Source organism: Orycteropus afer, unplaced genomic scaffold (assembly GCF_000298275.1).
Source record: "Orycteropus afer afer isolate SDZICR_OR568_19922 unplaced genomic scaffold, OryAfe1.0 scaffold00020, whole genome shotgun sequence".
NCBI classification, from domain to species: Eukaryota; Metazoa; Chordata; class Mammalia; order Tubulidentata; family Orycteropodidae; genus Orycteropus; species Orycteropus afer.
Window position 1 is genome coordinate 6,858,967 of NW_006921607.1, and position 22,855 is coordinate 6,881,821.

At 47.3% G+C, this 22,855-nt stretch overlaps 1 protein-coding gene across 1 annotated transcript in view; it reads left to right on the forward strand.

Moving 5' to 3' along the window:
- The window catches only part of TTLL9 (tubulin tyrosine ligase like 9), a 79,100-nt gene that overhangs the window by 21,258 nt on the left and 34,987 nt on the right, over positions 1-22,855 (forward strand). Inside the window, exons 3-9 of the mRNA XM_007934717.1 lie at positions 1,081-1,192; positions 2,043-2,228; positions 14,728-14,796; positions 15,436-15,510; positions 16,347-16,437; positions 18,196-18,236; positions 19,131-19,218. Of these exons, the coding sequence (XP_007932908.1) occupies positions 1,081-1,192; positions 2,043-2,228; positions 14,728-14,796; positions 15,436-15,510; positions 16,347-16,437; positions 18,196-18,236; positions 19,131-19,218 (662 nt within the window). The remainder of the gene's footprint in view (positions 1-1,080; positions 1,193-2,042; positions 2,229-14,727; positions 14,797-15,435; positions 15,511-16,346; positions 16,438-18,195; positions 18,237-19,130; positions 19,219-22,855) is intronic.

A 22,855-nucleotide genomic window follows, 5' to 3' on the forward strand; every position in this document is an offset into this window, starting at 1 on the left:
TTTTTAATGATTTTGAGTTTTGTTCCATATTGTTCTCCCTCTCTATCCAGGATCTCCTACATAGATCCCCCTCCGAGTAGTTGACAGTGGTAGCCAGGCTCCTCTAGTTCTGGTCTCATAGTCTTGTAGGCTGAGGATTGCATGGTGTACCAGTTGCTTGGACTAATTGTTTCCATGTATCTTTGGTTTTCTTCATTCTTCTTTGCTCTGGATGAGGAAAGACCCATCATCACATCTAGATGGCTGCTTGCAAACTTTTAAGATCCCAGTCACTATTCACCAAAATAGGATGTGGAACAATTTTTTTTTTTTTAATTGTGATTTAGGTGAAATTTTATGGAGCAAATTCACTTTCCATACAGCAATTCACATACACTTTGGCTCATGTCATTGACCACAATTTACCACTACCTGTTGCATCATTTTCAAGCACCTCCTCCCTGTCCCCCATCTCTGGAATCAAGAATTGGTAGATTCATCTTGTTTCCTAGTCCTCTCCCAGGCATGGTGTTCACAGGGTCAGAATTTGGAGCCAGCAGGCCTAGATAGGAATCCTGATGCTGCTATGTTCTCATCAGGCAAGGCTTTTCCCCCCTTAGAGCTTGGGATGAGCAGAGTCACCTTTCAGGGCTGCTCTGAGGATTCAGTGAGAGGAAGGGCTTTGGGGGCTGGAGCAGGCTGGCAAATGCTACCAAATTCCAGGGACACAGATTCTTCCAGGGCCCAGGCAGGTAGCATGACGAGGTAAAGATGGCTGGATTGTCATGGTGGTAGGGAGTGGTGGGGGCTGGTGACCTAGAGAGTGTGAGCCTGTCTAAAGGTACACCACTCCTAAGCCAGCCGACGGGCCAGGAGGCTCTCTGGTTTTACGGGGGCCAGATCCGCTGACTGTTAAGGGAAGCCAGGAATCTAGATTTTCACAGGAACATTTTCCTAGTTTTTGCGCTGGGCATATTTGTGGGCCACCTCTTTGAGACTCCTGATGAGGACCCTGCTCAAGCTCCCTCAGTGTCACCTCTCTGGGCCTGGGACTCCAGCAGTGCTGAGGTCCTCAGGTATGACCTTTGTGTCCCCCCCAAGCGAAGGGGAGTGGGATTTCTACTGGTGCGACGTGAGCTGGCTCCGGGAGAACTTCGACCACACCTACATGGATGAGCACGTGCGAATCAGCCACTTCCGAAACCACTACGAGGTGAGCTGGGCAGGCCGGAAGGGGTTGTATCAGCCAGCTCTTGCTGTTGGTGTGGAGTGAGCAGGAGCTGGTTTCAGGGGGGTATTGGAGCTGGAATGGAAGTCCCTGGATGGTGTAAATGGTTACTCTGCTAAGCTGCTAACCAAGAGGTTGGAGGTCCAAGTCCCCCTAGAGATGCCTTGGAAGAAAGGCCTGGCAATCTGCTTCTTAAAAATCAGCTATTAAACACTGTGCAGCCCGGTTCTACCCTGACGGCCACGGAGTCACCATGAGCTGAAGTCGACTGAACAGTAACTGTGTCTTAGGACCAGAACAGGAAAATGTAAAGGAGTTTCGAGATGCATGTTGAGTGGGGAATGTGCAGACTAGATATTTGATGAGCTAAGTTGTTTGAGAGGGTGAGGGTCTAAGACCTAAGGAACAGACCTGCTTGGGTGGGGATTTGAGATCCTAGGTTGTCATTTCACCACTAGAGCTGTGAGGGGCAGGCTGGTGTGGGATGCAAGGACCAAAGGAGTAGGGTGATCATGGTGACTTCAGGGGAGAGGCAAGTTGGGCAGTTTGGGGTCTAGAGATGGAAGGGTGGTGTGGGAGCAACCAGAGGAGGCAATGGTGGGAGAGCTCTCACTCAAAGGTTAGTGTAGCTTAGTGGTTAAAAACATGAACCTAGGGGCCAGACAAGCCTGGTTCCTTTTCAAGGCTGCTTCCTCACCTGTAAAATCAGGATAATTCTAGAAGAGCTAGCTTTCAAAGTTACTATGACTGTTATCGTTATTTTGTGAGGCTAGGTTGGGAGGTGGAGGAGGGCAGTAAGCACAAGTGCTAATGGCCTGCCCACCCTGCTGCCCAGCTAACCCGCAAGAACTACATGGTGAAGAACCTGAAGCGGTTCCGGAAACAACTGGAGCGTGAGGCGGGAAAGCTGGAGGCAGCCAAGTGTGACTTCTTTCCCAAAACCTTTGAGATGCCATGTGAATACCACCTGTTTGTGGAGGAGTTCCGCAAAAACCCAGGCATCACCTGGATCATGAAGCCTGTGAGTGCCCAGGGCTGTGGATGAGGAAATGGGGAAGAAAGAGGCATCCCGGGTCTGGGGCAGGGCTCTCTGATGGCCTATCTCAGGACCCAAGTCTGCCTAGAAATCCGTTAGATGCACTGTCTGCCTCCCCTGGAAGGCAGACTGTATCTCCTCTTTTCTGCAGTGTGTGGACCCAGCAGCTACAACTGCTGGCACACAGTAGGTGCTCAATAAGTATATATTGAATGAACAGGGACATCAGGGCAGGGAGTCCAGAGCTTCACTCGAGTTCAGATTCATGATAGAAAAAGGTGACTGGGCCATTGTCTTACTTAGCTAGTGCTGTTATAACAGAAATACCACAAGTGGATGGCTTTAACAAGCAAAATTTTATTCTCTCACAGTGTAGGAGGGTAGAGATCTGAATTCAGGGTGCCAGATCTAGGGGAAAACTTTCTCTGTCAATGCTGGGTTACAGTCCTTGTCTCTTTTCACATCTGTGGGCCCAGCATTCCTTGGAGATCTCCATGTGTCTTGGCATCAATCTTCTTCTGGGTCTAGGAGGTTCTCAGCACAGGACTCTGGCCCCAGAGGATGCCCTCCTCTCCAAAGGACCCCTTCCCTTCCAAGCTCATCTTTCTTAGTGGGAGTCAGGGCTCTCCTTCTCTACTTGCTTCTCTCTCTCTTTATCTTTTTTTTAGGTAAAAGGTGTGACTCAAGCAAGGGTGTGACTTGAGTAAGGGTGGTAGCTTGAGTAGGGGTATGACTTGAGTCATACCCTCTTTCTTTAAAAAAAATTTTTAAGAGTTTATTTTACATTTAAAATTATGTGTACATTTAGTTTCACTCCCCATTTACCATGTCCAACCCTAACCCAGTCTCCTCCCTCCCTGTCCAGTAACCATCGCCCTGTGCCCCTCATAGTTATGCACTGCTGTTTGTCCTGTATTTCCTCCATGTGAATGTTGCCCCTATGGTGCCCCATGGTCGATTGCTCCACGGGGTGCATTTCCATAGAGTATGTGGGTGCATCACCCTGGATTGAGTGATCTGCATGTACCTCCTGTTTACTATTGGGCTGAGAGCCAGCCCCTGGGAGTGAGCTTTATTCCAGGCCCAGAATGTATGCCAGGACCATAATATTGGGGGGTTTCACCTGACTTCATCTGATCAGTAATTCTGGCCATTACTGAGTTTTTGGATTTTGTTCCATGTTTTTCCTCCCACTCTATCCAGGATCTCCAGATTTGAGCCTTTCCTGGGTGGTTGGGGTAGCTGGGCACCATCTAGTTCTTCTGGTCTCAAGGGCCATCATGTTCTAGGACTGATTGCTTCCAAATGCCCCTGGTTTTTTGTTTGTTTTTTTTTTCACTCTTCTTCGCTTAAGATAAAAGGTGTGATTCAAGCAATGGTGTGACTTGAGTAAGGGTGGTAGCTTGAGTAGGGGTAGGACTTGAGTCACACCCCTCTTATAAAGCTGTAACTCAAGGTACAGTTTATCCTAATCCTTCCTCATTAACATATACCCCCCCAAAAAAACAAACCCTCACTGTTGTCAAGTTGGATCCAACTCATAGTGACCCCTCCTTGGATTTCTAAGTGGTATCACTACAGAAGTAGATTGTCCAACCTTCCTTCTGAACATTAACATATAGAGGTTAAGATTTACAACATATATACGAAATGTGTTGCATCAAAAGAAGATGGAAGGAATACACAGAATCACTGTACCAAAAGGAATTGGTTGACTTTCAACTATTTCAGGGGGTAGCAAGAACTGATGGTACTGAAGGAATAAGTCTAAGCTGGCAAAAAACAAGGCCCCAGGAATTGACAGAATACTAACTGAGATGTTTCAACAAATGAATACATCACTGGAAGTACTTGCTTGTCTATGCCAAGAAATCTGGAAGACAGCTACCTGGCCAACTGACTGTAAGAGATCCATATTTGTGCCCATTCCAAAGAAAAATGATCCAGTAGAATGTGGAAATTATCAAACGAAATCCCTAATATCATATGCAAGTAAAATTTTACTGAAGATAGTTAAAAAATGGTTGCAGCAGTACATTAACAAAGAACTGCCAGAAATTCAAGCTTGATTCCGAAGAGGACGTGGAACAAGGATATCATTGCTGATGTAAAATAGATCTTGGCTAAAAGCGGAGAATAGCAGAAAGATATTTACCTGTGTTTTATTGACTATGCAAAGGCATTAGACTGTGTAGATAATAACAAATTATGGATAACATTGCAAAAAGTGAGAATTCCAGAACATTTAATTGTGCTTATGTGGAATCTGTATATAGATAAGAGGCATTCTTTTGAACACAAGAAGGGGTCACTGTGTGGTTTAAAATCAAGAAAGGTGTGCATCAGGGTTGTACCTTTTCCTTATAGTTATTCAATCTGTATGCTGAGTGAATAGTCCCAGAAACTGGACTATATGGAGAATAATGTGGCATCATGATTGGAGGAAGACTCATTAACAACCTGCAATATGTAGGTGACACAACCTTGCCTGTTGAAAGTGAAAATTACTCAAAGCACATACTGATGAAGATCAAAGACTGCAGCCCTCAGTATGGATTACACTTCAACATAAAGAAAACAAAAATCCTCACAACTGGACCAATAAGCAACATCATGATAAATTCAGAAAAGACTGAAGTTGTCAGGGATTTCACCTTACTTGGATCCACAGTCACCACCCATGGAAGCAGCAGTCAAGCAATCAAATGACGTAATGCATTGGGCCAATCTGCTACAATAACGTCTTTAAAATGTTAAAAAACAAAGATGTCACTTTGAGGACTTAGAGGTGCTTGACCCATTTTTCAATCCCTCACATGCATGGTCAATGAATAAGGAAGACCAAAGAAGAATTCATGCCTTTCAATTATGGTATTGGTGAAGAATATGGAACAAATATTGAACAGAAGAATGAACAAGTCTGTCTTGGAAGGAGTACGGTCAGAATGCTCCTTAGAAGGGAGGATGACGAGACTCCATCTCACGTGCTTTGGACATGTGATCAGGAGAGACCAGTCCCTGGAGAAGGACGCTGTGCTTGGCAGAGGGCCAGTGGAAAAGGGGAACCCTCAATGAGATGAACTGACACAGTGGTGGCAACAACGGACTCATAGCAATGATTGTGTAGATGGCACAGGACCGGGAGATGTTTCATCCTATTGTACGTAGGGTCGCTATGAATCAGAACTGACTTGACAGCACCTCACAACCACAGCAGCATCACAAAATAGAGGGTAATTACATCAGATCACAAAATGGAGGACACGCGCACAAAACCAGGAATCATGGCCTAGCCAGGTTGACACATATTTTGTGGGGACACAGTTCAATCCATGACAGCCACATAGAGTGTTTTACTGGCATTATCTAAATCCTTATGATGGCCCTGTTGTTGTTGTTGTTTGTTGTCCAGTCGGACCCGACTCATAGCAACCCCTCCTTGGGTTTCCGAGGCAGTATCACCATGGAAGTAGATTGCCCCATCTTCCTTCTGAGGACTGGCTGGTGGGTTTGAACCACCAGCCTTCTGGTTAGCAGTCAAATGTCTTAGGTACTACGCCACCAGAGCTTCTTATGATGGCCCTAGGGGGAAGTATTACCACTCCCCATTCAAAGATGAGGAGGCCAAGGCTTATTTACTCAAGCGTTCCCCAGATACTTATTGAGCAATTGGCATGTGCCAGGCACGGAAGTAAGCACTGTAAGCACTGGGATAAAGCCCTTAGCAAATCAGATATCTGGTCTCTGAGCTTCTTGTTGACAGACGATAAGCAAACAGGATACACGTGTGATTACACTTGTGGTAAGTGTTACTAAGGAGAATGGTGCCAGGAGAGGGAACAGTAGGAGGCTCTCACTCAGCCAGGCAGGCCCCTCTGAAGAAGGAAAAGCTTTAGCTCTGAGCCCAAACCCCTTAAATCAAATACTGTCTTACCACTTATTAGCTATGTGACCTCAGGCAAATAACTTAACTTCTCTGTGTCCCACTCTCCCCATCTGCAAAGTGGGACTAGTAGTGCCTGTTTTATGGTATGGTGTAAATGAACTAACACAGCTAAAGCACATAGTAAGTGCTCAATAAATAATAATTAGAATTGAGCTACAAACTAAAGGATGTTTAGGTGTCAGCCTGGGAAAGGGGTGGAGGAGGTGAAAAGTATCCCAGGCAAAGGGAACAGCATGTTTGAAGACCTTGCATCTGGAGGTGGCCATTTAGGGATGAAGAAATAGAAGAGGCCAAGGGGAGTCGAGCATCTCCAGGTGCTCAGCCCTTCCTTCCTGCCAAGCCTGGTCATCTCTTACCCCAAAGCTGTGCACCGCCATAGCCTTGAATTGTGTCATCACAAGCCCTGGCTTGGGAGCATGCCAGGCCCCAGGAAGAGAGCTGATGGTAGGGTAGGAGGGAGCTGCCTTTCCTTGTGGAGCTGAAGACCAAGGCCTGGTGTTGGCTAACACAGGCCAATAGCACATGTGGTTGGAGGGGCTACTGTTATCAGAAGGGAGAGTAGACATCAATGGATATTCCCAACAGGGGCTGAGGTGGAATTTGAACCCAGGCTGCCAAGATCCTTTCTCTGGTCCCTCCTGCTTTCTGAGACCTGCTGGAAGTCCTGAGTCCTGGGAAGGCTGAGGGAGGAGGGCGCTGAGCCTGGAGCAGTAGGAGTTAGACCAAGGAGTGATGGGGGCTTCCAGCTCCAGCAGTATCCTCTCAGACAAATAGTAATTTGTGCTAATTGGGAACGAGCAATTGCATATTAAGTTGATTCCTTTCCCAGCCCACGGCCTTTGTTAGCAGCAGACGAGACAGCTGTAATTAAGAGAAGGAAGCTGGGCTCTGTGTGTATGTGTGTCCTTTTCCCCAGTAGCCGAGGCGCCCTGTCTGGGCTGGGGGTGTGGAGAGTAGGCGCTTCTGGTCTAACTGGCTTGGGTTCTAGCCCACCATGTATGAGCTGTCTGATCTGGTTACTCAACCTCTCTCAGTCTGTTCCTCATCTGTAAAATGGAGTTAGTGAGCATGGCTGCCTTACAGTGTGAGAGAATTCAGCACAGTTATACGTGTAAAGGGTGTGGCACGTAGATGCCCAATAACTGACCATTTAATTGTTATTTCCAAGAGCCCAGGAAAGTCCTTCTCTGTTCTCTGCCTCTGGGAAGTACTAGGTCACTGCCTCTCACACTTCAGTGTCGAGCAACAGAGGAAAGATGAAGAGGCAGGAATAGGAAGAAGATATGAGAAATGTGGCTAATTGCCTTCATGAACAACTGCTTCCTTTGCTATGAAACAAGAACTGGATGGTGCCTGGCTACCATTACTGAACATTTTGATCACAGAGTCTATAAAAAATCCTGATCAAAAGGGGGAAAATGCAGAACAAAATTTCAAATTTTCATGGACTCTAGACTTTCTGGAGCCATGGAGGGTGGATGAACCCCTGAAACCATTGCCCTGAGATAATCTTCAAACCATAAACCAAAAACATTCCCTGAAGTCATCTCAAAACCAAACAATAGTTTAGCTAAACTAGTGAAAAAAAAGGTCTGCCTTGAGCATTATGGTCTCTTAAGAACTGTCTCAGTCTTCCAGTGCTGCTATACAGAAATAGCACCAGTGGATTCTTAACAAACAGGAATTTATTATCTTACAGTTTAGGAGGCTGGAAGTCCAAATTGAGAGTGCTGGCTCTAGGGGATGGGTGAAGGACCCTCGACCTTGGGCTTCAGCTATGCCTCTTATTCCAGGCCCACTGGAGCTGGGAGCATCTCCTAACTCAGGCAGCTGTAGCCTGCTGAGGCTAACAAACCCAAGGTCGGCAGGTAAAATGGCACAGTCCCAGGATTGGTAGGCAACAAGGCAGACCACTGGTCCAAGTCCAGGAACTGGAGATGAAGGCTCAGCCAAATGCAGGCTCCAGAGTGCCAAAAAGTTAGAGACCGCTCTCAAGGCGTCTCCTTACACACTGGTAGCAAGCCACACCCTGAAGGCAACTATTTAGCTGCTCGCAGCAGATTCCACCAAGGAGGTAATTACAATCTCTTCATGTACTTCATAACTACATCCAGCTGCCCAGCCACTCAAAACCAAGCGCAGCCAAAGTGACATACAACCTTAACTGCCACAAGAACTATCTCTATGGGATCAAAGTGACAACAGCACCTGAAAAGATTACATAGGAACCTCAGGGGCCAGTGAGTTTATGTTAATGAGAAAGGAACCACTCAGAAAAGGTGGATACGAATCGTTGCACAATCAAAGAATGGACTCGGTGCCACTAAATTATACATGTAGAAACCGTTGGGTTGGCGTATGTTTTGCTGCATATATTCTCAGCAGCAACAACAAAATAAATAAAGTTAAAACAAACAAACTTCAATGCGCCCACAAATCACCCAGGGACCTTGTTCAGATGCAAAGTCTGAATGAGCAAGTCCAGACGGGACCTGAGAATCTGCATTTCTAACCAGTTTCTGGGCGACACTGATGCTGTTGGTCCATGGACCACACTGAGAAGCAGCTGTGGAGCAGGGGCTCTCACACTTGAGTGGGCAGTGAATCTCCTGGAGGTCTTGCTGAACCAGACTTCTGGGCCTCACCTCCAGAGCTGCTGATGCAGTAGGTCTGGGGTGGGGCCTGGGAATGTGCATTTCTCACACGTTCCTGGGTTACAAGGATGCTGCTGGTCTGAATACTACACTTGGAAAAGCAATGGGTTAGAGTATTAGTTCCAGCAACCTATTACTTGGATTCCTTTGGGGTAGAGGAAGTGTTAGAAAATAGAGCATTACCATAAATTTGGAAAAATAGAGGGGAAAGCATCCCCCGGCTCCATCCCTTCTCACAGCGAGGCCTGCCTGTGTGACCCAGTTGGTCTCCATTCACCCACAGACAGGAGTCTTCACATAGTTGTGGTGGCCAGGCCAGTCATGAGGCAGCCGTGAACCTGCCCTGTCCCTCAGCTGTCTCCTGCGTGTTTTCCCCAGAGTGTCCATTTTCCTCTTCATTGGTGGCCGAGCAACTGTGTGCAATGAATGACCTGCTATGGCTCTTCTAGCCATGGTCTTTATGACTCCCACCCTATCACTGGGTGGAACTACGCACATGGAAGGTGCTTGCACCCACAAAGCGGACTGGATAGCTTGTTAGTAATGTAAGTAATGTACATGGCACCCTTGTGGGGGTGGGACACTGGAAATAAGGTGTATATAGAACCCTAATGTGGGGACTGGTTAGTTTTGTCATTCTGCTAGGCTTAAAGTGAGCCATCCTAGAGGCAGAAGGGGGGCTCTCACTGCAATCAACAGAGAAGAGCTGGAGGTGGAATGGAGTCCATCCTTGGACCTGAGATCCCTGAGTTGGACCAACTGAAACATGACAGAGATGACCGGCAGAGAAAATCGGCAGAGAGGACCAGGAGAGAGAGACAGCAGAGAAATGGCAGCAGCAGAACTGAGAGGCACAAGATAGAGAGGCAGGCTTGCCGGCCCATGGAGCAAGAAACCTGAATGCTTTTGGGCAGTAGGCTTGCTGATGGAGTGGAGGACACCCAGGTGCACCTATTGGCAGCACTAAAAGAGCTTTTAACACTTACCTGAGCAGGGCAGAGGCCACGCCAAAAGACCGAGGGCCAAAAACAGGCATGCCTAAGGGCATGGCCAAGGGGAGACTGTTCTGATGGAAGAATTGTGACCTGAGCATTTCTGAACCTGAATTGTAACCTATTACTTCCCTAATAAACCCCATAATCATAAGTATTGGGTGCGAGAGTCCTATGTGGCCACTGCAACGAATTACTTCAGCAGAGAAGTAGAGAGTGCCGTGGGAGGGGCGGTTGGTGTCAGAATTGGTAAAAAGACCACGGGGTGATGACATGTCTGGCCTCATGGGAATAAACCTTGGGCTGCAGATGGTTATTCTCTCCCCCATTGTGAGGTTAGAGGAGGTCAGAGGAGGATGCCGCCTCCATGCCCTTTTCCCAGCAGCACGGGGAGAGGTCAAGTTGGATTTAGAAGAGAGCAGACCCCCTCCATGCCGCCCTCTGGGCTCCCTTGTCCCACCCTTGCCTGAGCCTCAGCCTCCCTCAGGGCTTTGTTGTATCATCCATTCCTCATGGATGATATAACAGCAGGCCCTTGAGTTTGGCATTAAAAAGTCTAGTGTAAACATTGCACCAATCCAAACTTTTCTTCATCTAAGCATTCTCCCCTCCCACCAGCTCAGGCCCGCTGGGGTTGGAAAAAAGGTGGGCAGGACACACCGCATAGGGGCCACTCTTCTCCTTTGGCTTCTCTCTGTCCATCTGCTTCTCTGTGTCCAGCAGAGCTGGTCTAACACTTCACTCAGGGATGTGAGTGTCCTTGACTGCCATTGGAATAGTCTCAGCTTTGGGGACCTCTGTTCAAGATGGGAAGAGCCACAGTTTTATTGTTGTTATTATTGTAAAAATATATATAATACAATGTTTGCCAATTCAACATTTTTCAAATGTACAATTGAGCAATATCAATTACATCAATTATGTTGTGTGACCATCATCCATAAACTCAAAAACCAAACCCACTGCCAATGAATCGATTCTGACTCATAGTGACCCCCGTTGGGTTTCTGAGGCTGTAAATCTTTACGGACGTAGATTGCCCCATCTCTCTTCCATGGAACATCTGGTGGGTTCGAACCACTGACCTTCTGGTTAGCAGCCAAATCCTCTATCCACTATGCCACCAGAGCTCTTTTATCATCACCCATAATCATCACCAAATTTCCCACCATCATAGGAAGGCCCACATTTTAACACTGACTACCCTACCCTGAGCTTTTCACACTTCTTCACTGAAACCTTCTAATAGTTGGGATATTTAGTGCTGCAAATAACAGAAAACCCAGCTAACAGGTACTTATACAATAGGAAGGGGTTCTAAACAGTTATGCCCTGAGCTTCTGGCATCTGGTGACATCTATGGACCCTATCACAGAATAATGTTGTGTGTTTTTTAATTTTTTTTTATTGTGATTTAGGTGAATGTTTACAGAGCAAATTCATTTTCCATATAGTAGTCATACACATTTTGTTTCATGACCTTGACTGTCATTCCCCACAATGTAACAGGTCGCTTCCCACCTCCCTGTAGTTACCTCTTCCCTGTGTCCTTCTTTCTTATGCATTCCTGCATCCTGAGCTATTTCCCTGTGCAAAGACTGCCCTTCTGTTCTCCCATGCTTGATCATTCTAAGGGGCATATCTACCTGATGTAAATGTTCACCCCATGTCTGTCTATTGTTTGGCTGGAAGCCACAGGAGTGAGTTCAATTCTAGATGTGAAGGGTAACTAGAGGCCTTAGTCTTGGGGGTCTCACCAGGCTCAATTAGACTAGTAAGCTTGGTCTTTTTTATGATTTTGAGTTTTGTTCCATGTTGTTCTCCCACTCTATCCCGGATCTCCTGCACTGATCCCTTTCCAAGTGGTTGACAGTGGTAGCTGGGCACTATCTAGTTCTTCTGGTCTCATGGTTATATAGGGTGAAGTTCACATGGTCCACTAGTCCCTTGGACTAATTGTTTCCATGTGTCTTTAGTTTTCTTCATTCTTCCTTGCTCTAGATGAGGAGAGACTCACTGTTGAATCTAGATGGCCACTTGCAAGCTTTTAAGACCCGAGGCACTACTCACCAAAGTAGGTTGTAGAACAATGTTTTTGTGTAGTATGTTATGCCAATGGAGTTTGATGATCCCTGTGACCATGGTCCCAAGCTCACAGGTCCAACAACTCATTCCCTCTGCATGGTTGACTGTGCCCAAGAAGTTATCATGACTTTGCCCCCTGATAGTTCTAGTCCTATGGACATTTTTATAGCACATAAAAATACGTATATAGAAATATCATCTGCCAGCCTTATATATGGTCATGGGTATATTCCTTTTTGCCTAGAAATACCTGATCATTCAGCCTGTCTATCCATCTATTTACCAGTAGATTAATGTTTATTATTACTGAAAATGTAGTCCTGTGTATGTAAAAGGGGTTATCTTTGTGTCTGTACCTCTTGTACACCTCTCTGTGTCTTCCTTTTCATTAGTTATTGTGTTGGTCGCTTGCTTTTGCTATATTGCCTTTCTCTTCACCCAAATAAATACTTGTCTCTACCTATCTAGCAGTGTTCCCTCCCCTCCCCTCCCATCCCATCCCTGGTGACCAACAAAGAAAGTTTCCTTCTCTATATAAACCCTTCCTTGACTTTTTACAATAACGGACTACTACAATATTTATCCTTCTGTGACTGACTTATTTCACTCACCATAATGTCCTCCAAGTTCATCCACATTAAGTGGTGTTTCACAGATTCTACATTATTCTTTAGTGTTGCATAGTACAGAATAATGTTTTTAAGGGCACAAAATAAAGGACATTTGATTATAAACTAATTATATTGAAAAATAGTTATCAAACTATGTTAGTCTGGGTCCTCCAGGAAACGTGCCAGGACAAAATTAAACATGCAGGATTTTTATTAGGGAAACTGCCAATGGGAGAAAGTGCGGAGGGAGTGGGTGAGGCTGGGTGAGCTTTCAGACCCCAATGTAAGTCTGATCCCATGGAGGAGCGAGGGAAGGAAGGGTGGGTGGGAGCATCTCAGACTGGTATGCAGCCTACAGAAAGTGCAGCAGAGCTGTAGGCAGGCCTCAAGCCGCAATCAGCTTGAAAAAGTCCCATCCCTCCCAGGAACAGGCCAGCCTTCAAATCCCTGCCATGTTCATCATTGGCTGGGAGCCTGTGCTCTCAGTCAGTCACTATCCTGTAGGTGGAAGCTGTTTACATTGGGCTAATGACATATTGTATTGGGCAAATCTGCTGCAAAAGAGTTCTTTAAAGTGAGAAAAAGCAGAGATATCACTTTGAGGACTAAGGTGTGCCTGAGCCAAGCCATGGTCTTTTCGATTTCCTTATATGCCTGCAAAAGCTGGACAATGAAAAAGGAAGACAGAAGAATGGATGCATTCAGATTGTCATGTTGGCAAAGAATATCGACTACTGTGGAGTGCCAGAAGAATGAGTGAATCAGTCTTAGAACAAGAAATGCATCCAGAAAGCTCCTTAGAAGAGAGCGATGGCAAGACCTCTGCTCCTTTACTTGGAGCACACCATCAGGAGAGGTCAGTTGCTAGCAAAGGGCATCATGGGTGGTAAAGCAGAGAGGCAGCAAACACGAGGGAATCCCTCAATGAGATGGACTCACACCACAGCCACAGCAGTGGATCCATGACTGAGACTGAGCAGCATTTCATTCTTCTAAACATGAGGTCACCGCGAGTTGGAGCCAATGAGGCAACAGCAGAGGCATTTTCACAGCCACCACACTATAAAAAGTTTGTTGTGCTGTTGCTCCCACTCGCCTCTATGACTGGGAGCCCTTTGTGCAGTGAACGACCTGTATAGCCACACCTGCCAGCTCTGCCTGCCTCTGCATTGTACGAAGGGCCTCCCAGTGACCAGCTGGGCTATGCTCAGAGAAGAACAGAGGGGAGTGAGAGGTTGCACTTGCTGGGTACTTTGATGCTGGAGAAAAGACAACTCGGGGGACCCACTCTGTGGCTGTAGATAATGAAAGGGCTGTTTTGGAGCCCAGGAGTCAGATTTGTTCCAGTAGGCCCTGGTGGGCAGAGCCGGCAACTATTAGCTCGACACTGGTTAGGCTATGGAGGTTCTGTGAAGCCTGGGTTACTGTTCTAGCACAATGCCCAGCACACAGTAGGCACCTAATACATATGGATGATCACTTAACAGAGCTATCCTACAATGAAAAAGGCTGCCTCAGGGAAGAGGGGAGTGAGTGCCTTGGCACCGTTGAGTGTGCAAAGCCAGACTGGTGACTACTGGACAGGGATGTCACAGGAGGCAGTAATGGCTTTAGTGAGGACCACACTGCATGATATTGAAGATTCTCCCAGCTCCGAGGTGCTGCAAAGCTATGAATTATCCATGCTGCGGTTCAGTAAAGGCAGACTGATTTCAGTATTAGCTGAAGCAAAACCTAATTAGGAAGGCAAATTGGTTTCTAAAAAAAGATTTGAATGATATGTTCCCAGGACTGTTAGAAATGGCTTTTTAATTGTCTTCTTTTTTGTATTATTCATGCAATTGTATGTCTTTGTGAGCTAAGTCAGTCTCTCACTTTCCTTCCTTCTCCTCTCTTCCGCCTGCTATGATTAGCACCTTCTCTTTTATAGGCCCAACTGAGTACACATTGCCCCTTCAGCCCTGTGGTCTGCCGAAGGGCTCCACCTCACAACCAGGCCTGGCCCTGTGGTCTAGCAGGCATGGGACAGAAGCATCATCCCTGCTTCCTCAGGGCTGGGCCAGACCATTCTTCTGGGGATGGCTGGGAGCTCAGGAGCCATTTGGAGCAGATGCATGCTGGGGAGGGGCCCCCAACCACAGGGACGAACTTGGAGCCACAGAGAGCTAAAAAACCACTTTTCTGCACCCCACCAAGGTGGCCCGCTCTCAGGGGAAGGGCATCTTCCTCTTCCGGAGGCTGAAGGACATCATGGACTGGAGGAAGGTGAGTTATCTCCCCCACTCCCTCCTCTGTCCTTGCTGGGAGGAGGGGTCCCTGTTTCCACCCTGGGAGCTCTGAGGGCTGATGGAGAGGCTCTGCCCAGGGTAACAGGGGTCTCTGGAGCCAGGCTGTCTGGGTTCAGATCCTGACTTTGACACTCAATAGCTGTGTGACCTTCAGGAAGTTGCTTCACCTCTCTGTGGCCTGGTAAATGGTGACAGTAGTAGTATCTTCTGAGGATACAATGAGTTGTTGTTGTTGTTGTTTATGTGCCCTCGACACCCTGAGAATGGTGCCGGCACGTAGTAAGTGCTCACTATGTCTTCTCTATCCAGGCCTCCTGCCCACCTGGCTGAGAGAGTGTGACCAACTCTTCCTCGAGGTCCTAGACAGAGTCTCAGAGGCAGCCCTGTCCCTCCTTCCACTCCATCCTTAGCAAGGGCTCGGTGCAGTGGAAATGCTGGTTCAAATCCTGCCTTTGCCACTCAGCAGCTGTGTGATTTTGGGAGAATCGCTGAACTTCTCTGAACCTTAGCCCATGGTGGGTAGGAGGATCGGGATCAATGAACTACTGTACCATCAGGCTCAATAAATGAATCTCCCTCCAACCATATGTCTCAATGCCTCCCATAAAACCTTCAGGGCACTTCTGGGAAGAAGCTTGCCAGCCTGGAGGCCCAGCCTGCCCGAAGCACTGTCAATCCCTCTGGCAGCCACGTGAGTGTGGATGGGGGTGGGGTCTGAAGAAGGACCGGCCTATGGGCCTCTGTCTTGGAATAGTAAGGTGGGGAGTGATAGTGGGTATAGAAAACTCTACTCTTGGAGTCAGAAATCCCGAGTTCCAGGGCTCACTGCGACTGAGCTGCTGTGTGGCCTCACCAAATGTGTGACACTTCTCTTTGCACCCCCCGCCCCGTTTCCTCACAGGGTTGCTGTGAGTGGGGGATGGGTTAGGAAAGGACTTTGCAGACTGTGAGGCACTGTGCACATGTGTGAGGGAGCATTCCTGTCTCCGGAGCTGGTCTGGTCTGGAAAGAATTAGAAGGGAGAGGCTTGTCCTTAGGGGCCTGCATGGTGGTCCAGGCAGCACTGCCCAATACAATGGTCCGCAGTGATGGGAATGGTACAGAGCCGTGCTCCAGTACGGTAACCACTAGCCACATGGTGCTAGTGAGCAGATTAAATAGCGCCAGTGTCATGGAGGGACTAGATATAAATTTAATTTAATTTTAATCAATTTAAATGTACATGTCAGTAGACCACACGTGGCTAGTGGCTACCATGTTGGACAGGCAGGTCTAGAGGTTAAATGCCCAGGCTCTGGGCCCAGATTGAGTGGGTCAGATCCCAGCTGTACCCAGCTGTGTAACCTGGGACAAGCCACTTTCCCTCTTTGTGCTTCAGTTTCTCATCTGCCAAATGGGGATACCAACAGTACTTACCTGATAGGATTGACTTAGAGATCAAATGGGATACTCCAAGTAGAGGGCCTAACCCAATGTCCAGTACACAGGAGATGCTCAGTAAATGGTCATTATCGTCATTACAACTAGGACACAAGAGGCTCCGATGAGCAGAAGGATGAGATTCCTGTGGAGAACTATGTCGCTCAGCGTTATATTGAAAATCCCTACCTGATAGGAGGTGAGATGTCTAGCTCCCTGCCCTGCCCTTTCCACTGAATTGTGGGTCAAACAGTCAATCGACAATCCTTGGCTGGCAGCCCACCACTGCCCAGCCTGACTCCAGGCGCGCTTTGTCCCCCTCCCAGCCTTTGCCTGTACTTTTCCCTCTGCTGGCTTCCCTTCCCACTCCTTCCTTGGTTCACTAAAATCCTCCTCATTCTGCAAGAACCCGCTTATTTGTAATTCATCCAACAAATATTTATGAAGAGCCTACTACTGGGTGCTAGCACTGTCCAAGGGGTTGACCGCCCACCTTGCGCTCATGGAGCTTACATCCTAGATGAGCAGAAAGCAAGAAACCAGAAAACAAATAAAACAGTTCCATCTAGTGTGAGTGTTATAAAGTCAACTAAGCAGGGTGAGGGGACAGAAAGTGACTTGGTGATCAGGGAAAGCTTCTCGGAGGAGGTGATATGGGACCTGAGACCCCAGTGACAACTAGGAGTCACCTGTGGATAGATTTGGAAAGAAAGCGATACAGGCAGAGGAAACTGCAAGAACAAAGCCCTGAGGTGGGACTGGGCCTCCTCCCTGAAGCCTCTACAGATTTCCTGGGCCATCTCTGAATCCACTCTTGCCACACGGTGCCTGTGGCATACTAACCTGTCGGGCAGTGCGTACGAAGGGGCGTGATTCCAGAAGATCGTGTCCAAAAGAGACAAGATGTTGGAAAAGGGTGTCACTGCGGTTGGGTCGGTGCTGCTGGCCTTCTCTGCCTCCTCCGGCCACGGCCTTCCCAGGGCTCAGGCCTTCGGCCTCCTCTCCTTTCCCACCTCCCTCTCCCACTACCCCATTCTATCTTGTGGCCATCACCCAAATGCCATTGACTCCTAGCTTTCTGTCTCCAGCCAAGACATTGAGCCTGAACCCCAGGCCCTGATGTCCCACAGCCTGTGACATCTGTTCTGAGGCATCTCCCAGCAACTCAAGCTCAACAGGTCCAAAATTTAACCTGTGTGCCCTCCATCTGGCTTCTCTCTCCGATCCCCATCTGGGACACGGCCCCACTATCACCTGGCTGCTAAGCCAGGAGCCAGGAACCATTCTGGACACATCCCTCTGTCCTCTCATACCCACTTCTTCAGGCTCCCACCCAGCTCTCGCATCTGTCTGGCCACTTCTCTCCACCTCCACCCTGATCCCAGCCACTGACCTCTCTCTCCTGGACACTGTGTTGCCTCCTGTCTGGTCCCCCTCTGCTGCTCTGGTCCCCCCACTCCACTCCCAACACAGCCGCCAGGGGGACCATGCACCCTCAGGGGAGTCCCTCGCTTTGTAGAACAGAGTCCAAAGATTGTACATAATCGGCCCAGCTGGCCTCTCTGACTGCATCTCCTTCTACTCTTCCTTGCCAGGCCCTGCCCACCTCTGCTCTGCTATGCACACCTCCTGCCCCCAAAGCCCTGTCCCACTCTCAGCTAGGCCTGCTCCTTCTAGCCCTCTTCTTCAGGAGGCCTTCCTTGACCTCAGACTCTTGCCTTTCCCTGACACTGAACACTAACCCTCTTCCTGTCCTGTCCCCATGCCCTTTCCTCATTGTCTCTTGTACCTTGTACGATCTTGCTGTGAGCCTTGTGAAGGCCAGGATTCAAGATTTGAATTTGGGATTTGAGTCTGTTTTGTCCACTGCTTCAGCCCCAAACCTAGCGCGTGCCTGGCCCACAGGAGGCACTCAGTACATACTGGTTACACAGATTAACTCTTTTCTTGCTGGCAGGCCGAAAGTTTGACCTGCGCGTCTATGTGCTGGTGATGTCGGTGAGTTCCTCAACATGGCTCTCCTCCAACAGGGGGCAGGTGGGCAAGGGGATGCTGGGCTGGTGGCACAGGGCAGAGCCCATCTAGGGGCACCTTGGCATCGAGAAAGTGTGAACTTGTCTGACTTCCTCTCTGGCTGGGAGAGCCCCGGGGCCATCTGGGGACAGGGTGGTGGGACGAGGTAGGGATTGGGCAGAGGTATGCAAGCTTCATCTTCTAGAAGCCCAGCATCTAGATTTGCCCTTCACCTGCCCTCTATCTACTCAGGCATCCTGGTAACCACATGCTGGCATTCATTGAGCATCTGCTAAGTACCAGTAGGCCCTGGTGCTTAGTGGATTTTATCTCATTCAATCCTCCTATTAATCTAGTGAGGAAGGTTCTATTATGATCCTCATTTTACAGACAAGGAAACAGGTACAGAGGGGTTGTGTGGCCTTCCAAGGGTCACACAACCAGTGAGTGGCAGAGCTGCAGTTCAACCCCAGGCAGCCTGGCCCCAGAGCCTACTCTCTTAACTAAAGTCTTTCCACTCACGCATTCACTCAGCACACGTTTAAACCGTCCTTCAGTGCTGGGCACAGGATTCAGGGGTGCCCTGTCCTCCTGGGGCTCACCATCTAAAGGGGAATATGGTCACACACCCTGAGCTGGTGGCTGTCATTTATGGGGGTGGAGCCCAGCAGAGGCTCATTCCTTTCATTCCTCTCTGCACACCCTGCCCCCAGGGAAGGAGAGGTGGGACCAAAGGAGGCTGATGGTGGGGCAGATTGCTGAGGGCTGGTGTGAGGAAGAAGGAAGGGCATTGCCGGTGGAAATGGTACAGAAAGCTAGGTGTGACGCGTGCATACATAGTCCCTTTCTTTCTCTTCTCTCTGTCCCATCTCTGCACAGTACCTCCCACTGAGGGCCTGGCTCTACCGGGATGGCTTTGCTCGATTCTCCAACACCCGCTTCACACTGAGCAGCATCGACGACCAATGTATCCTGGACCCCCATCCACCCTGCCCATGGCCAGGCCTGTGCGGACGCAGACCTTCTGTGGATGTTTTCTGATGCCTGTTGTGTGCTGAGCTCTGGTGTAGGCACTGGGCATACAACATGACCAAGACAGGCCTGGTCCCTTCCCTGGGGAGGGGTGGTGTCTTAGAGTCTGGTGGGGGTGGGGCATCCTCCAGGGAGCCATGGGGAACAGCCCAGCTCTGCTCAGAGCATCTCACCCCAAACTGCTTTGCTTGATGATTGTTCTGATGATGGGCCTAAGATTCACACAGACCTGGACAGTTTAAGCCTCTTTGGGAATGCATTTGTCTTGACTATTCATAACTTTCTCATTCATTCATATGTGTGTTCCTTCATTCCACTCTTGCAGTCAAATGTACTCAGCACCAGTAGGTCTGCCAAGTCTTTTGCTCTGGGGTCACAGAGGTAGATCAGACACAGGCTAGTGTCTCACAGCCTAGTTTGCTTATCTGTGCACAGGCATCTCTGGAAAGAAAGACACACAAGAAACTGAAAAAAGAGGTTGACTTTGGGAGGAGAATGGGGTGGCTGGGGACAGGGTGGGAGGGAGCAAAGTGAATGTATTGACTGGTCAAAATAGAAATGTGGAAAAAAAAAAGAGTCTGAAGCTGAGCATCAGAAGAAAAGGAGGAGAGAATCCAGAAATATTTAGGACATAAATTGGAGGCTATCTGCTGCAGGATAGAGAGGAACATGCTTCTGTCTCCGTCAGTCCAACTCATGTTTTACCACTGCACGTTGCTCACCCTGAATTTCATCAGTTGGTTTAGTATCTGTCCAGGGTAATGCATTTGTGTGGCCTGATGCTAGATTGGGGTTGTTATCTTCTATGGAGCCATCCCCCAACTCAATGATGACCCCATGGACCACTGCATTAGAGTGTTGTGACCCCCCAGGGTTTTCATTGGCTGATTTTTGAAAGTAGATTATCAAGCCTTCTCCCTAGTCCATCTTAGTCTGGAAACACCGCCCAAGCCTGTTCAGGACCATAGCACTACACATAGCTCCGCTGACAGACAAGGGCTGGCTGTGCCTGAGGTGCGTCGTCTGGGAATCGAACTAGGTCTCCCATCTTCTGAGAATCCTGCCAACTGAACCACCTGCCCTCTTGAATGGGGGTAGGCGCGTCTAAGCGTGTGTGTGTGTGTGTGTGTAATGATTTTGTATTGTTGTTGAGAATATACACAGCAGAACATATCCCAATTCAAAGGTTTCTCTATGTACAATTCAGTGACATGGATCACATTCTTAGACTTATGCAACCATTCTCATCCCCCTTTTCTGAGTTGTTCCTCCCCCATTAACATAAACTCACTGACCCCTAAGTTTCCTATCTAATCTTTCCAGTTGCTGTTGTCAGTTTGATCTCGTATGTTGTTGTTAGCTGCCTCTTTGTTCCGACTCGTAGAGAACAAAACACTACCTGGTCCTGGGCCATCCTCACAATCATTGCTACATTTGAGCCCCTTGTTGCAGCCACTGTGTCCATCCACCTAATTGAGGGTCTCCATCTTTTTTGCCGATCCTCCACTTTACGAGCATGATATCCTTCTTCATCGACTGGTCTCTCCTGATAGCATGTCCAAAGTATGTGAAATGAAGTCTTGCCATCCTTGGTTCAATGGAGCATCCACAGTACGGTGTAAGCCATTCTGCAGACTGTAGTCTTTCATCTTCATCAGTTATTGCTTCAAGTCATCTTCACTTTCAGCAAGCAAGGTTGTGTCATCTGCATATAGCAGGTTGTTAATGAGTCTTCCTCCAATGCGGATGCTGCATTCTTCTTCATATAGTCCAGCTCTTTGGATTATTTGCTTAGCATACTTCTTGCAAGACAGATTTGTTCATTCTTCTGGCAGTCCATTGTATATTCAGTATTCTTTGTCAATACCATAATTCAAAGGCATTGATTCTTTTTTGATCTTCCTTATTTGTTGTCCAGTTTTCACATGCATTTAAGGCAATTAAAAATATCATGGCTTGGGTCAGACTCACTTTAGTCCTCAAAGTGACGTCTGTGCTTTTTAACACGTTTAAGAGGTCTTTTGCAAAAGATTTGTCCAATGCAGTATGTTGTTTGATTTCTTGACTGCTGCTTCCATGGGTGTTGATTGTGGATCCAAGTAATAAGAAATCCTTGACAACTTCAATCTTTTCTCCATAGATCATGATGTTGCTTATTGATCCAGTTGTGAGGAATTTTGTTTTCTTTATATTGAGGTGTAACTCATACTGAAGGCTGTAGTCTTCAATATCTGTCAGTAAGTGTTCTTTGCTTTCAGTAAGCAAGGTTATCTTCTGATCCTGATGCCACATTCTTTTTCATATGGTCCAGCTTCTTGGATTATTGGCTCAGCATACAGATTGAATAAGTATGGTAGAAGGATATAACCCTGACGAATGTCTTTTTAAATTTTAAATTGTACAGTATCCCCTTGTTATGTTTGAACCGTTGCCTACTGGTCTATGTATAGGTTCCACATGAGCACAATTAAGTATTAAGGAATTCCCATTCTTCAAAATGTTATCTGTACTGTGTTATAATCCACACAGTTGAATGCCTTTACATAGTCAAAAAAACACAGGTAAACATCTTTCTGGTATTTTCTGCTTTCAGCCAAGATCCATCTCACATGAGCAAGGATATCCCTCATTCCATATGCTCTTCTGAATCTGGCTTGAGTTTTTGGCACTTCCCTGTCGAGGTACTGCTTGCAACTGGTTTCTAATTGTCTCCATCATAATTTTACTTTCATGTGATATTAATGATATTTTTTGGTAATTCTGTTGAATTACCTTGGATCATCTCAATCCCACGTAGACAGACTTTAAAGCAGCCTAATAGTCAAAGCAAACATTCTTTACTAGTTAAGCTATTTGGTTTTAAGAAGACCTCAGGGAATATTTTTGGTTTCAGGTTTAAAGATTATCTCAGGACAATAGTCTCAGGGGTTTATCCAGCTTCCATGCCTTCAGACCAAGGTAGGTGAGATGAAGTCTGGCCATTCTCCCCTCCAAGGAGCATTCTGGCTACACTTCTTCCAGGATAGATCTGTTAGTTCTTCTGGTAGTCTATGGTATTTTCTGTATTCTTCGCCAACACTGCAATTCAAAAGCATCAACTCTTGTTCAGTCTTCCTTATTCATTGTCCAGCTTTCACATGCATATGAGACTACTGAAAATGCCATGGTTTAGGTTAAGTGCACCTTAGTCTTCAAAGAGACATCTTTGCTCTGCAGCACCTTAAAGAGGTCTTTTGCAGGAGATGTGTCCAATGCAATATGTTGTTTGATGTCTTGGCTGTTGCTTCCATGGGTGTTGATTGTGGAGCCCTGTAATATGAAATCTTTGACAGCTTCAGTCTTTTCTCCATTTAGTATAATGCTGTTTATTGGTCCAATTGTGAGGATTTTTGCCTTCTTTATGTTGAGGTGTAATCCATTCTGCAGACTGTAGTCTTTCATCTTCACCAATAAGTGCTTCAAGTCATCTTCACTTTCAGCAAGCAAGGTTGTGTTATCTGCATATCGCAGGTTATTAATGAGTCTTCCTCTAATCCTGATGCTGCATTCTTCTTCACATAGTCCAGCTTCTC